This window comes from Cavia porcellus, unplaced genomic scaffold (genome assembly GCF_034190915.1).
Source record: "Cavia porcellus strain 051 isolate PalLab524CR breed Dunkin Hartley unplaced genomic scaffold, mCavPor4.1 scaffold_8, whole genome shotgun sequence".
In the NCBI taxonomy this organism is placed as follows: domain Eukaryota; kingdom Metazoa; phylum Chordata; class Mammalia; order Rodentia; family Caviidae; genus Cavia; species Cavia porcellus.
In genome coordinates, this window is record NW_026947491.1 from 37,401,013 (window position 1) to 37,414,915 (window position 13,903).

The window sequence follows — 13,903 nt, forward strand, 5'->3', positions numbered from 1 at the left end:
TTTTAAAACAATTACTTCAAAAAAAAATTTCCTCTCTCTGAGTATTAGGACATATACTGACATTAAAAGAGGTAAGCTTAAAATGACATGCAACTTGTGTAATTACAAAAATGTGTAACTGAAAGAAAAGGTTTAAGAGTATATTATTACTTGGACTTCCTAATTTTACTTCTACTTAAATTCAGTTATCATTTCTTGAGGGTAAAGGTTATATACAGAGTTATACTGATGGGTAAAAAGTCACAATGTGTTACAAGGAATGAATATAAAACTCAGAGACCATGATCTTTATGTAGGAGCTTGTTTAAATACGTATTATGTACTTGACACTGTGCTAGTAACTTCAAGACGTCCAAGCATTAAAAAGTCTAAGCTATAGAAAGTCAGAATGCCGGGACACTAGGCACTTGATTCATTTAGAAGAACACTTCAGGAAAAAAGTAAATAACAGGAAAAATAATGCTTCAGACAGCACAGGTCAGGCTAGAATGGAGAAAGAACAGAAGGATGACAGATCTGAATGTTGTTACTAATAATGAATCTTGATAGTCTGGTGTTCTTCTCTTTAAATCAATCTAGCATGTGTTATAAATATCTAAAATCGTTAAACAGATAAAGGGTTTTGTCCTTGCCAAAGATTCTTTTAAATTGTTATCTACCTTATGCATCTCAAACTCCAAAGTTTACACAAAACTTTCTTTTGAAGGTAACTACTAAATAAAGTACCCTCATATTAAAGTAGTAATATCTTATGTTCACATTAGCATGTAAATATTTTAATAACCACTTCTTTTTTACCTTCCAATTCCAGGTAATGAATCAGGAAACCATGACAATTCCAGTTCCTGTCTCTTCTGCCTAATCAATGCACTGATTTCATTGACTTCTATAAATTCTGTACTAAAAGATAAATTTAGGTCTTCATCAGAACCCCAAAAATTAAAGGTTAGAGTAACAACTGGATTATGTCAATAACAGCAGTTTTCATACACAGTATTATGGATTATATTTACAAAATAAGAACTTTTTACTACATACTTTCCCATACACTCCTTCATGTAAGTACAATTTCACATAAAATAAATTCATATAAATTATACTCTAAAATTAATGCTTGAATTTCTATCAGAAAGTGACAGAATTTTTAAAGAGTCAATTAAGACTACTTATTACATTAATGAGAGAGATTTAGGTATAACAGTCTCCCTTCTAACATAAAACAAAGGAGGATATGGCTGTTACAATAAAAAATAGATACAATTCAGCTTTTCAAAAGGTTACTCAGACTTAATTCTTTTTTTGGTACTTTGCCAAGCTGTGAAATTAAATCACACAATCCTTAAATTCCACAAGTATCTACTGAGCATCTACTGTCAGTCAGTGTGGATTCAAGGATGATGGGATCTGCTCTAAATGCATTCTGCTTTATTAGGTACTATTCCAACTTAACAAATAGCCTCCTTCCCTATCAAGTAACAAGACTGTACAGAACAACTTTATTATAGTAAACTTATAGCACAGGTAGGCTCTGCACAACAGAGAAGTTCAAAGAACAAAGTTTCTCTTTGCTAGAGCTAGTTTATTTTCCAAAAGAAAAGAAAAACAAAACACGATGGAACTTTCATAATTTTTAATTAAGCTCAGAGTTTAAATTTGTATCAAAAGTTAATTATAATGATTTATCAAGTATAAAGAGCATATATTAAAAGTAGAAAATACTAACCAGTAAGCTCTACAGGTAAAGGAAGATTCTCCATTGTAACTACCAGAAGAAAATAAATTGGAGAAAAAATTTCTGAAGCAATAACTTGTGCACTGATTTGATCTTCGAGTCTAGAAATGTAAATAGTAGTTAGTGAAACAGGAAACAAACTTCTGTAATAGTTATATTTAAGTGTTTGTATGTAACTGAGGCACTAAAGGTATGTACTATGTAACCAAAGTGTTATTACCTATTAAAAAGACTATTTCTACAAACCTTATCTATCTTTATTGCTGCATTTTTCTTTCCTCCCATTTTATTGTATGAAGAGTTTCCTGTACAAAAACACAAAGGACTTGGTTACTTTGCCTTAATTTTTATTTTAAAAGGTTGTAAACCTTTGACATTGGCAAGAGAAACTTAAAATACACAGAAAAGACTTGCATTTATACAATTTTCTAAAACGCTAAAGTCATCTTATGTTGCTATATGATAAAGAAGAGAAAAATACAAAGGCAAAAATAAAAACTGCTATGCTCAAAGCGTATGACCATTAAAATTCTAGTCAACATTTTCTGCCACCCTATGAAACCTTAAACTGTCTTGTAACAAAAGGCATACACAAATCATCATACTGTTTAATATCAATGATATGTTTAATATTTCTTTGGTTATCTAAAAAATAGGTATTGTTGGCTCATGTAAGGTAGGAGCTGAGCAATGGAAACAGGCCACCAGCCCTTTTGAACCCTAAGTTAATTTAGCCACTGGTACTCACTCCAAGTAAGTATTGCCCTTCTTTTTCAAATAGAAGTACTGATAAAACTGCTTTTCAGGACATGCAATCAATATTCAAAACTCAATAACTTTTTGCCTTTTTCTCTTGTTGTTTCTGCTGTCTTCCACTGCCATGAATGTTTGCCCCTCTGCCAGACCACACTGCCTCGGAGCCAACTGATTATGGCCAAACTGATTATGTACAAACTGTGAGCTAAATAAACCTTTCCTTTCTTTAAGCAAAACAAAACAACCCCTCAATTGCTTTTCTATTCACCAATGAATTGGCTAAAAAAGAAGCCAAGAAAACAATTCCATTCACAATAGCTTTAAAAATTTATCCTGACAAATGTGGTAGCATACACTTCTAATCTCAGTACACGAGAGGGTTGAGGCAGCAAGATCGAGTTTGAGGCCTGCCTGGACTACATAATTGAGTTGAATCTTCCTCTAACAGAGGATTATCCTGAACTTCATGACACCTGCCTCAAAAAATAAAAAAACTCCCCAAATCAATCAATCAATTAATCTGTTAATACCCCAACCAAGAAGTAAAAGACCTCTACAGTAAAAATCACAAAACACTGAAGAAACACCAGTAGATGGAAAGACCTTCCATGTTCATAGATAGGCAGAATTAATAGTTAAAACTCCTATATTACCAAAAGTAACCTACAGATTCAATGTAATCCCCATCAAAATTATAATGATATTCTTCATGCAACTAAACAAAAAATATATATATATACACACACACACATCCTAAAATCCTTAAGGAAACACAAAAGACCCAAAATACCCAAAGCAATCTAAGGAAAGAGATTTTTCTTCCTGAAATTTTGAAACCACTAGAAGAAAATGGGAAACACCAGAAGCCATTGGCATAGGCAAAGACTTCTTGAACAGGACTCCAACAACACAGGAAATAATTCCAAGAATCAATAAATCAGAGAAACCAACCAACAGACTAGGCAGCCTAAAGAATGGAAGACAGTCTGGTGTAGAGGTGCACATCTATGATTACAAAACTCGGGAGGGTTAGGCAAAAGGATCATTACAAGTTGGTGACCAGCCTGGGCTACAAAGTGAGTTCAAGGCGAACCTGAATTGCATAGTGAGACTCGGGGTCAAAGAGACTAGTGGGAAGGGGGAAGGTGGGAGGAAAATTCTTGCCAACTAGTTTTCTGACAGAGAATTAATGCCTAGAATAAAGAACCTAACACCGGGGCTAGGGATACAGCTCAGTGGCACACGCGCCTGCCGGGGAAATATGAGGTCATGAGTTCAATCCCCAGTACCCACCCCCCAAAATCGAACACACACACATGGACGCATGCACACATAGCCCAAACACACTAAATGGGTTAAAAAATTCCCAAAAGAAGTACAAATGGCCAATAAGGAAATGCAAAAATGCTCCACATCTTTAGCCATTAGAGAAATGCAAATAAATATACTGAGATTCCACCTCACCAACTGTCAGAATAGCTATCATCAAGAATATAAAAAAACAATAAATGCTGTTGAGGACGCAGGGAAGAAGAAACCCCTCTACAATGCTAGTAGAAATGTGAGTACTATACTGCCATTATGGAAACCATACAGAGAGATTTCTCCAAACTCAAAGTAGAACTACCATATGACCCAGTTATAGCACTCCTTGGTGGAATTAAAGTCAGCATTCTACAGGAGTATCAGCATACTCATGTTTACAATGGTATAATTAGTAACAGCAAAGACATGGAAACAGTGTAAGCACCTATCAACAGAAGAATGGATAAAGAAATTGTGATACATAAACACAATGGAATATAATTCTGCTATGTAATACAAAAATTATGTAATGGATACAATGCCAGATGTAGTAGTGCATGCCTGTAATCCCAGCACTCAGACAGGATGCGGCAGGAGGATCATTGTGAGTTTGAGACCAGCCTGGGCTACAAAAGTGAGTCAAGGCAGACTGAACTGCAAGGTGCAACCCTGTCTCAAAAAGACAGACAGACAAAGAAAGAGGATACAAAATCATCATGTTGCAAAATAAGCTGGGCTAAAAAAAAAGACAGTTATCGCAGGTTTTCTCTAGTAGGTGAATCAAAAAGAGATGACATGAAAGTAGGAGACTATTATTAGACAACAGGATGGGAATAAGAGTGAGAAGCCTGAGGGATATATAGAAAGACAATAGGAGAGATGAGGGTAAAGCCATCAGTAATAGCATTAAAAAATCATGATGTTGTTATAAGGTGAAAATATATCTAATATACTCCATTAAGTAAAACAGTTTACAGTATAGTATATATGACACTGCTGTCTGGTTTAGAGGTATTATCCATCCGTCACAAACATCCCGCCCCCAACTTCTATAACAAATGGAAGTTAGATGCTGGGAGCAATCTTAGGTTTCAAGAATTTAAGTTATATCCCTTTAATATCTACCTAAAAGACAGTGTAATGATTTTCGTAATTCCCTAAGAACCCACAGGTAAAAATGTGTGGTAGATACCCAGCTGCATTCCCAGAATTACTGTGCTGCAGTTACAATGTCTTTTATGAGCTAAGGTGCAGAGTTGTTTTGATAATACTCAATACTCAGTGAGTTTTCATTGTTTACAAAGAGTGCTTTCACTTGGAAGGCTATCCCAGGAAGCCATTATTAGACAAAATGTTCTCTCTGAAAAGCACTGTGAAATTTTTTGGCAGTAATGAGAAAGTGGGCCAGGGATATAGCTCAGTGGCAGTGTGCCTGCCTGGCAAGCATGAGGTCATAAGTTTGATTTCTGATACCAAAAAAAAAAAAGTACTGAGTAGTTCCAATGACAACCTTTGAACTGACTTCTCTTACATATAATTTCAAAAATCCATCTTACCAATCTTCCTTTAGATAGCTATTTCATTTAATCTTTATGAAAGTAATACACAAGCACATACTATATGCAAGCAACACAACTAGGTATATAGTACAAAAAAACCCTGTACAATTATCCACTCCAGATTTCTGCTTACCAAAAGTACTCCTAAAATCCTGTTTCTTCTAATATTTATTTCTTAATAATGTCTTTAGACATTGTAGGGAATACAAAATAACTATACAAAAAATGACTTTTTCCAGATACATTTTCCTCTGTGTGTGTTCTCCTGGTGTTTGAACCCAGGTTCTCACTGAGTTACAGCACCAGCTTGCTTTCTCTATGGAAAGGCAAATGAGTAGATGGGTTGATGCATAGTTGGTGAATGGATAGATGGATGGGTACGGCCTTGCTAGGTCCTCATGAGAGGCTCCTAACTTGCAATCCTCCTACCTCAGCCTCCCAGTGATGACATTACTATCATGCACCACCACACTTGGTTTTGTTTTTAAATGCAGTCTTCCCCTGTTATATTGCCCTATTTGACATACCAATATAATCAACGTAATCCTATAATTACATAACTATTAATAGGTGCTAAACCACAGCTGTTTTTCCCATATAACTTCTTGCTCTACCTAAAGCTAGTTAACAGCTTTGTTTTCTTGATTCCTTTTTTCCTATGTATGTATCACTAATTTAGGTAACTCCACAAAAGTGTATCTCCCCACTCCCATCCTGTGCTTACGACTGAACACAGCTCTTCATACTGGACTATGTCCCTAACACTTTAATTTTTTGAGGCAGTGCCTCAAACACTAAGTGCTAAATCACTAAGTTGCCCAACCTAGACTGGACCTGTGATCCTCCTGCCTCAGTCTCCCAGAGTATTATAGATCTCTTATTACACTTTTAACACATCAACTCATTCATTAAGTTTGTTCCTTACTCTCTGGGAAATAATCTTCCCTTAATGCTGCTATAGTCTAAACTTTTTAATTCTCAAAGCTGCCGTTCAATGGTTCTTCTGATCTGTCCCCTGTCATAACCCTAATGGGCCTTTTAATCTTTCCCTGAGACGAAACTCATTTTCTCAATCTCAGATTGTTCCTTCATTTATTATGTCAGTAAAGTACATGTATCCTCCAGGAGAAATGAGAAAAGATCCTCCAATTGTTTTTGTACCACTTGATTAGCCCATTTATTACGGACTGATTTGCCTGACCGGGTCTTGCTATGCAGTTCAGTCCACCCCACCCTTGAACATACCCAGGTAGCCTAGGTAGGCCCAGGTAGGCCTCTAATTCCTCCTGCCTTCCCTCCAAAATATTGGAGTTACAGACATGTGCCACTAGGCTCCACTACTGCTGACCTTTTTTAGTAGCCTACTCTTCCTCTCCTAAGATTGTTATCCTTGGATTTTTAGAATTTTATGAACTACTTGGGGAATTTCTTGCATTCATTTATCAGGTACACTATTTCATTGTATCTGGACACTTATGTACTACACCATTCTAGGAAACCTTGCTATTACTTTTCTGAACAATTTTCTGCCTCTTATTTTTCTTTTCTGGGGTTTGTTTTTAGCATTTTAATAGGTCAAAAAATACAGTGAATGTTCAAAAAATTTTTTAAATTATTTAAAAGACATATTGCCATTAACAGCTCTCAAGACAAGTCTCATTGCTTGGAACACATTTATTCCTTCATTCTAGCTACTTCTAAAGCAAGTGTGGGAATCCTCCATTTGCATCTTTAGTTCTACTGCTAAGGCTGCCTCAGTTTCTTAAACTCATTTAAAACATTCACCTTTCATGGTCATCTCCACTTCAGTGAAAAGCCAGATGTTGCCATTGCCAGTGCCAGACTGAAGACTGAGTGAGGAGGAGAACACACGTAACGACCTTACAGCCTGACTTTCAATTGCATGGCACTCAGCAACATTATTCATTGCATTTTTAAAAAAATCACAACTCATAAAGAGATTCAGAAAAGATGTCTTCTAGACCTACTTTGGAAAGTGGCAAGAATGATGGAATAAAAGAGATTTTAATTGTATTCAATTCCCTTAAAAGTTTGCGTGATTCTGTATTTTACTTTTAAAATAGAAGAGGATTTTGAGGGAGATAAATGGCAATGGGTCTTTGGCAGTAATTTTTTTTTGGGGAATCAGAGATTGAACTCCTGACCTTGCGCCTGCCAGGCAGGCAGTTATGCCACTGAGCTAAATCCCTGCCCCTTTTGGCACTAATTTTTAAAAATTTCTCACATATTTTGGCAACTTGTATTAGTACCTAATCTCTTAGACAAAACTCTGTTAGTATTACTTGCTGGGATTTCAAGCTTATGTTCTAATTGATCAACATTCAAATTTTCACCATATTTTTAACTTCTAAAAGCTTTTTAGAAACCTACTTTTTTTTATCACTGATGAAACAGTTCTTCATATCTACATATACTACTTTTTTTTTTTAGGTTGCTTCCTATTTTCCAGCACTGCGGTCTGTCTCATTAGGTTCCTATTGTCTGTTTTGAACTTTTTTCTTCTCTTTTCTTTCTTTTTTCTTTTTTTAGAGACAGGGTCTCACTACACACTTCAGGCTGGCCTTGAGCTCACTTTGTAGCCCAGGCTGGTCTCAAACTAACAATGATCTTCCTACCTCGGCCTTCCAAGTACTGGTATTACAGAGGTCCGCCACCACACCTGTCTTGATCTCTAGCATCCTGGCATCCCCAAATGATTGTGGGATACTAAATATCAATTGAAAATGGTACAGATGGGATGGGAAGAATCAGAGCCTTTCAAATAATAGGCTTCATTTGTAGGAGGTTTCATGAAAGAGAGATCTGGTTATCTCATGGTTGACTTTCAAAGGATACTATCTTTAAGTCTTTGGGGCAAATCAGTATTCCAGAAGATACTGACTTCCAGTTTTGGGGAGTATAAAGAAGCAAGACTGTCAGAAAACGATCCTAGTCAGGGCTAGAAGTCTCACCATTTAATTTCCCTCTTTTGACTCTGTTGTTTCCTCTAACTTTATTTGCATTAAGGCTTTTTTTTCCCTTTTTTTTGTATTAAGAGTTTAACTGGATTCAGTCTGAATTCTCAAGAATAATCCTCTAGTATCTGCCAGGGTTCTTCCCTTACTCTACCCTGTTCAGACAGGAACCTGCTCCTCTAAAGATAACCATTACTGGTATTTAGCACTTCCTCAGATCTGCCTTCAGGAATATTGGAGGCCTCAGAACCTGAGACGTTATAAGGTTCCAGTGCATGGTTAGCAACAATACAAACAGCCCACTGAGGCACAGGTACCACAGATTTTCAATCAATGTCCTACTGTATGTGAACTGACTTCATTTTTAATTCCATCTCCCTATGAGAGGTCTATAATTCTGCTAAGACAGTTTGCTATTCTCCCTCACAAAATCACTTCAAGTTTCTATTTTTAGGACAAAAGAATGTGAGTCTTCACACTGTCTTCCCCTCTTTCTATATCTCTTGTCTCTGTGGCTTAAAATGTTACTTTTCATTCTATTTTTGTCATTTTAATAGAATACTGGGAGGAATCAGAGAATTAAACAGGTGTTCAATTGGCGATTAACTGGAAGCTTGTGTTGTTTGATTCATTTCATCCCAGACACATTTCAGGAAACACTAACCCTAAAAGATACTTCACAAAAGCATCTTTTTGTATGAGGCAAACCAGTTCAATTCAGGTTTGGAGTATAACATCCAGCATCTGGCAGGCATTGTACTTTGATTGATTCGGAAGTTAACAGACATAATTAAATAGACCTGGCCTATCTACTTAAGTAACAACATCAAGAAATGCCTTGAAAGAGAATTACTTTTTTAAAACTACATCAATTATCATTTAACCCAAATAAAATTTAATGTCCATTTCAAGAGAATACAGGTTAACCATGCCCATTCCAAAATTCTGAGCAATGACATGAAGCTCAAGAAGGTCCTATTTTGGAGCATTATAGATTTCATATTTGTTGATTAGAGGTACACAACCAGTAGAGTCTGTGCAAGCATTCCAAGCTCCCAAAAATTTAAAATCTGAGTACTTCTCTGGTTCCATGCGTTTCGGATAAGGGCCTCTCAACCTATACATAAAATCTTACCAATAGAATTATCTTGTGTACCACTTGTGTGGCCAGTTATATTCTCACGGTACTTTCTTTTGCTCTCATTTTTGGTTATTATTTTCTTTAAAAAAAAACAATCCCAACGAAAATCAAGTTACCTAACAGGTTAGTAAGACAGTTACATTAGTCAACACACTGCATATTGATGTTTTGACAGTAGTTATTTAGGGTACAGGATATAGGCATGATATCTTGTCTAAACAATAATTAGCACAAAACATTCTCTTCAAGGAACAAACAGAAGCTACATGTATAATAACTTATCTGTGTATATGTATTCTTTCTTTTTTTACTTTCTTCTTTTCCCCTTTCCCCATGAGGTTTGTCTTTCCTTTTTTTTTTTTTTTGTCTTTTTCCTTTTCATGGGTACCGGGGATCGAACTCACGACTGCCTGCTTGCAAGGCAGGCGCTTATGCTGCTGAGCTAAATCCCCAGCCCCGGTTTGTCTTTTCTTTTGAGAAGTTTATTCCCAATATCTATTGTACATTTTGGATCCTATTTACTTGTTTGACTTCTCCCGATAGTGACACATTGGGGTCTAATTTCACTTATGAGTACGATCTTGAGTTGCATCCATTTACCGATGAAGTCTCCAGTTCATCCTTTATGGCTGAGTAGTACTCCACTGTATATTTTAAAAATCACACCTTTTTTTTTAATCCAATCCTTGGTTGATGGGCACCTGGGTTGTTTCCAAGAGTCAGCTATTACAAATTGTACTGCTATAAATACGAATGCACATATATCACTGTGGTATAATTCTAGGAAAATATGCAGAAAGGGGGTCAAATTGCTGGGTCAAAGGGTCTTTTAATCTAGTTTTTTAAGGAATTTGCACTCTGATTTCCACAGTGATACCAGTCTACACTTCCACCAACAGTGGAGAAGGTTCCTTTTTCTCCACAGAACTTACTGATTTTTTGATAAAAGGCACTTTTTTCTGGAGGAAATCTCAGTTTTGTTTTAATTTGCATCTGTCAAATGACAAGTGACGTTGAATATTTTTTCATATATTTATTTGCTATTTGTGTTTCTTCTTCTGAGAAGTGTATAATCATCTCAGATGCTCATTTTTTGGATTGGGTATTTGAATTTGGGGTCTGATTTTTTTTCAATTCTTTGTATGTTCTAGATTTAAGTCCTTTGTCTGAGGGTCAGTTGGTTAAAATTTTCTCCCCCTCTTTGGGTTGTCTTTTCACTGTTTTCTTTTGATGTGCAAAAATTTTTTAATGAGATCCAAGTTGTTGAGGCTCTGAAATACTTCCCGTGCAGGTTAGGTTTTTTTATGAAGTCTCTGCCCAACCCTGGATCTTCAAGATTTCTACCTACTTTCTCTTCTAGTAGATTTAGTGTTTCTGTTTCAAAATTTAGATCTTTGATCCATTTTGACTTTTCATGGTGATAGATATAGGTCTACTTTTAGTCTTTGGCATATGTATAGCTAGTTTTTTCAGCACCATTAAAGAGACTATCTTTCTTGCAATGAACATGTTTGGCTTCTTTGTCAAAGATAAGGTAACTGAGTATGTTTGAGGATGCACCTGAATCTTCTCTTCTGTTTCTCTGATCCTTAGTTTGTTTCTGTTTTTGCCAGTGCCGTGTTAATTTATCACAGTAGCTTTGTAGTATAATTTCAGGTCTGGGATCATGTGTTGCTCCTGACTTGTCCTTGTTGCCCAGAATTGCTTTTGCCATTCTAGGTATCTTCTGGTTCCAAATGAATTTTAGGAGTATTTTCTCTAAATCTGAGAGGTACATTAATGGTATTTTAATGGGATTGCATTAAATCTGTATAGCAGTTTTGGAAGTATGGCCATTGTCACTATGTTGGTTCTTCCTCTCCAAGATATCTTCACATTTTCTCAAATCTTTTTAATCTTTTTCAGAGTACTGTAATTTTGACTCTACAGGTCTTCTATTTCCTTTGTTAGACTGAATCCTAAGTATTTCATGTTTTTGATGTTACTGTGAAAGGTGTACTTTCCTTAAATTCTCTATTTATGAGTTTGATGCTTGTGTATAGGAAGGCTATTGACTTTTGAGTGTTGAGTTTGTATCCAGCAATGCTACTGAATTTGGTTATTAAGTATAGAAGTCTTTTGGTAGAGTTTTTGGTCTTCTATGAAGAGTATCATGTCACTTGCAAATAATGATAATTTAACTTCTATCTTCTATTTATCTTGTCTAATTGCTTTGGCTCAGAACTATACCAAATAGGAGTGGTGATAATGGGCATCCTTGTCTTGTTTCTGGTTTTAGAGTGAAAGCTTTCAGTTTGTGACCATTAAGTATGATATTAGATGTTGGTTGTCACAGATGGCTTTTTATAAGATTCAGGTAAAGACCATGTACTTCAATTTTCTGTAGGATTTTTAAAAAATCATGAATAGGTGTTGACGTCAAATGCTTTTTCTGCATTTATAGAGATGATCATGTGATTTTTGTCTTTGGTTCTGCCTCTACGGTATAGTATACTTATTGTGTATGCTTAAATATCCCTGTATCCCTGGGATGAATCCCACTTGGTCATGATGTGTGATCATCTTTATGATTTGTTGCTTTCTGTTTTGCCAATATCTAATTAATTTTTAAATTTTTGCTTAAGTGTTCATTAGGATGATTAGCCTACAGTTTTCTTTCTTGGTTGGGTTCTTTTCTGTTCTTGGAATCCAGGAATGACTCTGGAAGTATTGCTTCCCTTTCAATTTCTTTAAAGACTTTCAGCATTAGTTTTTCTCTCAATTTCTTGTACAATTCATGAGGAATCCATCAGATTTACATTTGAATTTCACATTTACATTATGAATTTCACTGGCTAATACCGGCTTAGAATTTTTATATCTTCTTTAGTTTTGGCAATTCAATTATATTTAGGAATCTGTATATTTCTGTGCTTTCCAACTTACTAGAAATAGGTTCTCATCGTAGATATTGATGATCTCTTGGATTTCTGTGGGACTTGTGATTTTCCCCTTTGATTCCTAATTGCATGAATGTTTTTTTTTCTTTTTGATGAAGTTAGCTAAAGTTTATCAATTTTATTTATTCTTTCAAAGAACAAACTTTTCAATTCATTGATTTTTTTGTATTGTTTGTTAGTCTCTACTGCATTAATTTCTGCTCAACTTTTAATTTCTTCCCTCATATAAGCTCTGGGTTTTTGTTGGTTTTTTTGTTTGTTTGTTTGTTTTTGGTATCAGGGATCAAACTCATGACCTTGTGCTTGTCAGGCAGGCACTTATACCACTGAGACAAATCTCTGACCTGGAGCTCTGGGTTTGATTTGTTCTTCATTTTCTACAAGTTGAGGCTCAACATGAGGTTATTTATTTGAGCTCATCCTGTTTTCCTGTTGTATGACTTCACTGCTATAAATTTCCCTTGTAGGACTGCTTTCACTGTGTCCCATAAGTTTTGCTATGCTGTATTAGCATTATCGCTTAATTATATATACTTTTCAATTTCATCGTTAATTTCCTTTGACCCACTGATTGTTCAAAAGTGTTTAATTTCCAGGTGTTAATGTAGTTTTTGTGGTTTTGTCACTGATTTCCAGTTTCATTGTGCTATGGTTAGACAGTATGCATGGGGTGATTTCAATTCCTCTGCATTTAAACATATTTTGTCAGCTAATGAATGATCTACTTAGGAGAACATCCCATATGCAGCTTAGAGGAATGTGTATTCTGATGTTTTGGGGTAGAACACTCGGTGGACATCTACCAAGTCCATTTGTTCACAAGCTTGGTTTAATTTTAATATTTCTTTGTTGATTTGTCTAGTTGATCTATCCATTTGTGAGAGTGGGGTATTAAGGTCCCCCAGTACAATAGTGTTAAGTGTTTATTTGGCTTTTCATGTTAGTTAATATTTGTTTTATGCAGTTGGGTGAACTTGTGTTCGGTGGATAAGTATCATTGTTATCTCTTCTTGGAGTTTTCCCTTAATGAGTAAATAGGGATGATCTTTGTCTCTTTTCAGTTTTGGCTTAAAAGTTTGCATTGTCTGCAAATAGAATAGCTACCCTTGCTTTTTTCTGGGTTCCCGTGGCATGGAGAACTATTTTCTATCCTTTGACTTTTAGTCTTTGAGTTTCCTTTTGGGTTAACTAAATGTGTTTCTTGAATGCAGCATATTGTTGAACCTTGCTTCTTGATCCATTCTGCCAGTGTGTTTCTTTAGACTGATTAGTTGTGACCATTTACCTTGATGGCTATAAACTGATACGTACTGGCTTTTCTTTTTCAGGTTGTTTCCTTGTTGTTTGTTCCCTGCCTGGAAGTTTCTTTCTATTGGTGTTCCTGCATTTGTGATCTTCGCTGTCTCTAATACGTCTTTCAGAGCGTTCTGCAGAGCTGGTTTGGTGACCATAATTTCTTCAGTTCTTTGTCATGGAAGTATCTTCTCTATCAATTC

At 35.7% G+C, this 13,903-nt stretch overlaps 1 protein-coding gene across 4 annotated transcripts in view; it reads right to left on the bottom strand.

Moving 5' to 3' along the window:
• The window catches only part of Scaf11 (SR-related CTD associated factor 11), a 65,004-nt gene that overhangs the window by 10,842 nt on the left and 40,259 nt on the right, over positions 1 to 13,903 (bottom strand). For all 4 annotated transcript variants that reach the window (XM_063254603.1, XM_013159247.3, XM_003476081.5 and 1 more), the window contains 3 exons: positions 1,979 to 2,037; positions 1,724 to 1,833; positions 799 to 900 (listed from right to left, as the gene is read on the bottom strand). In XM_063254603.1, coding sequence (XP_063110673.1) covers positions 799 to 900; positions 1,724 to 1,833; positions 1,979 to 2,037 — 271 coding nt within the window. The remainder of the gene's footprint in view (positions 1 to 798; positions 901 to 1,723; positions 1,834 to 1,978; positions 2,038 to 13,903) is intronic.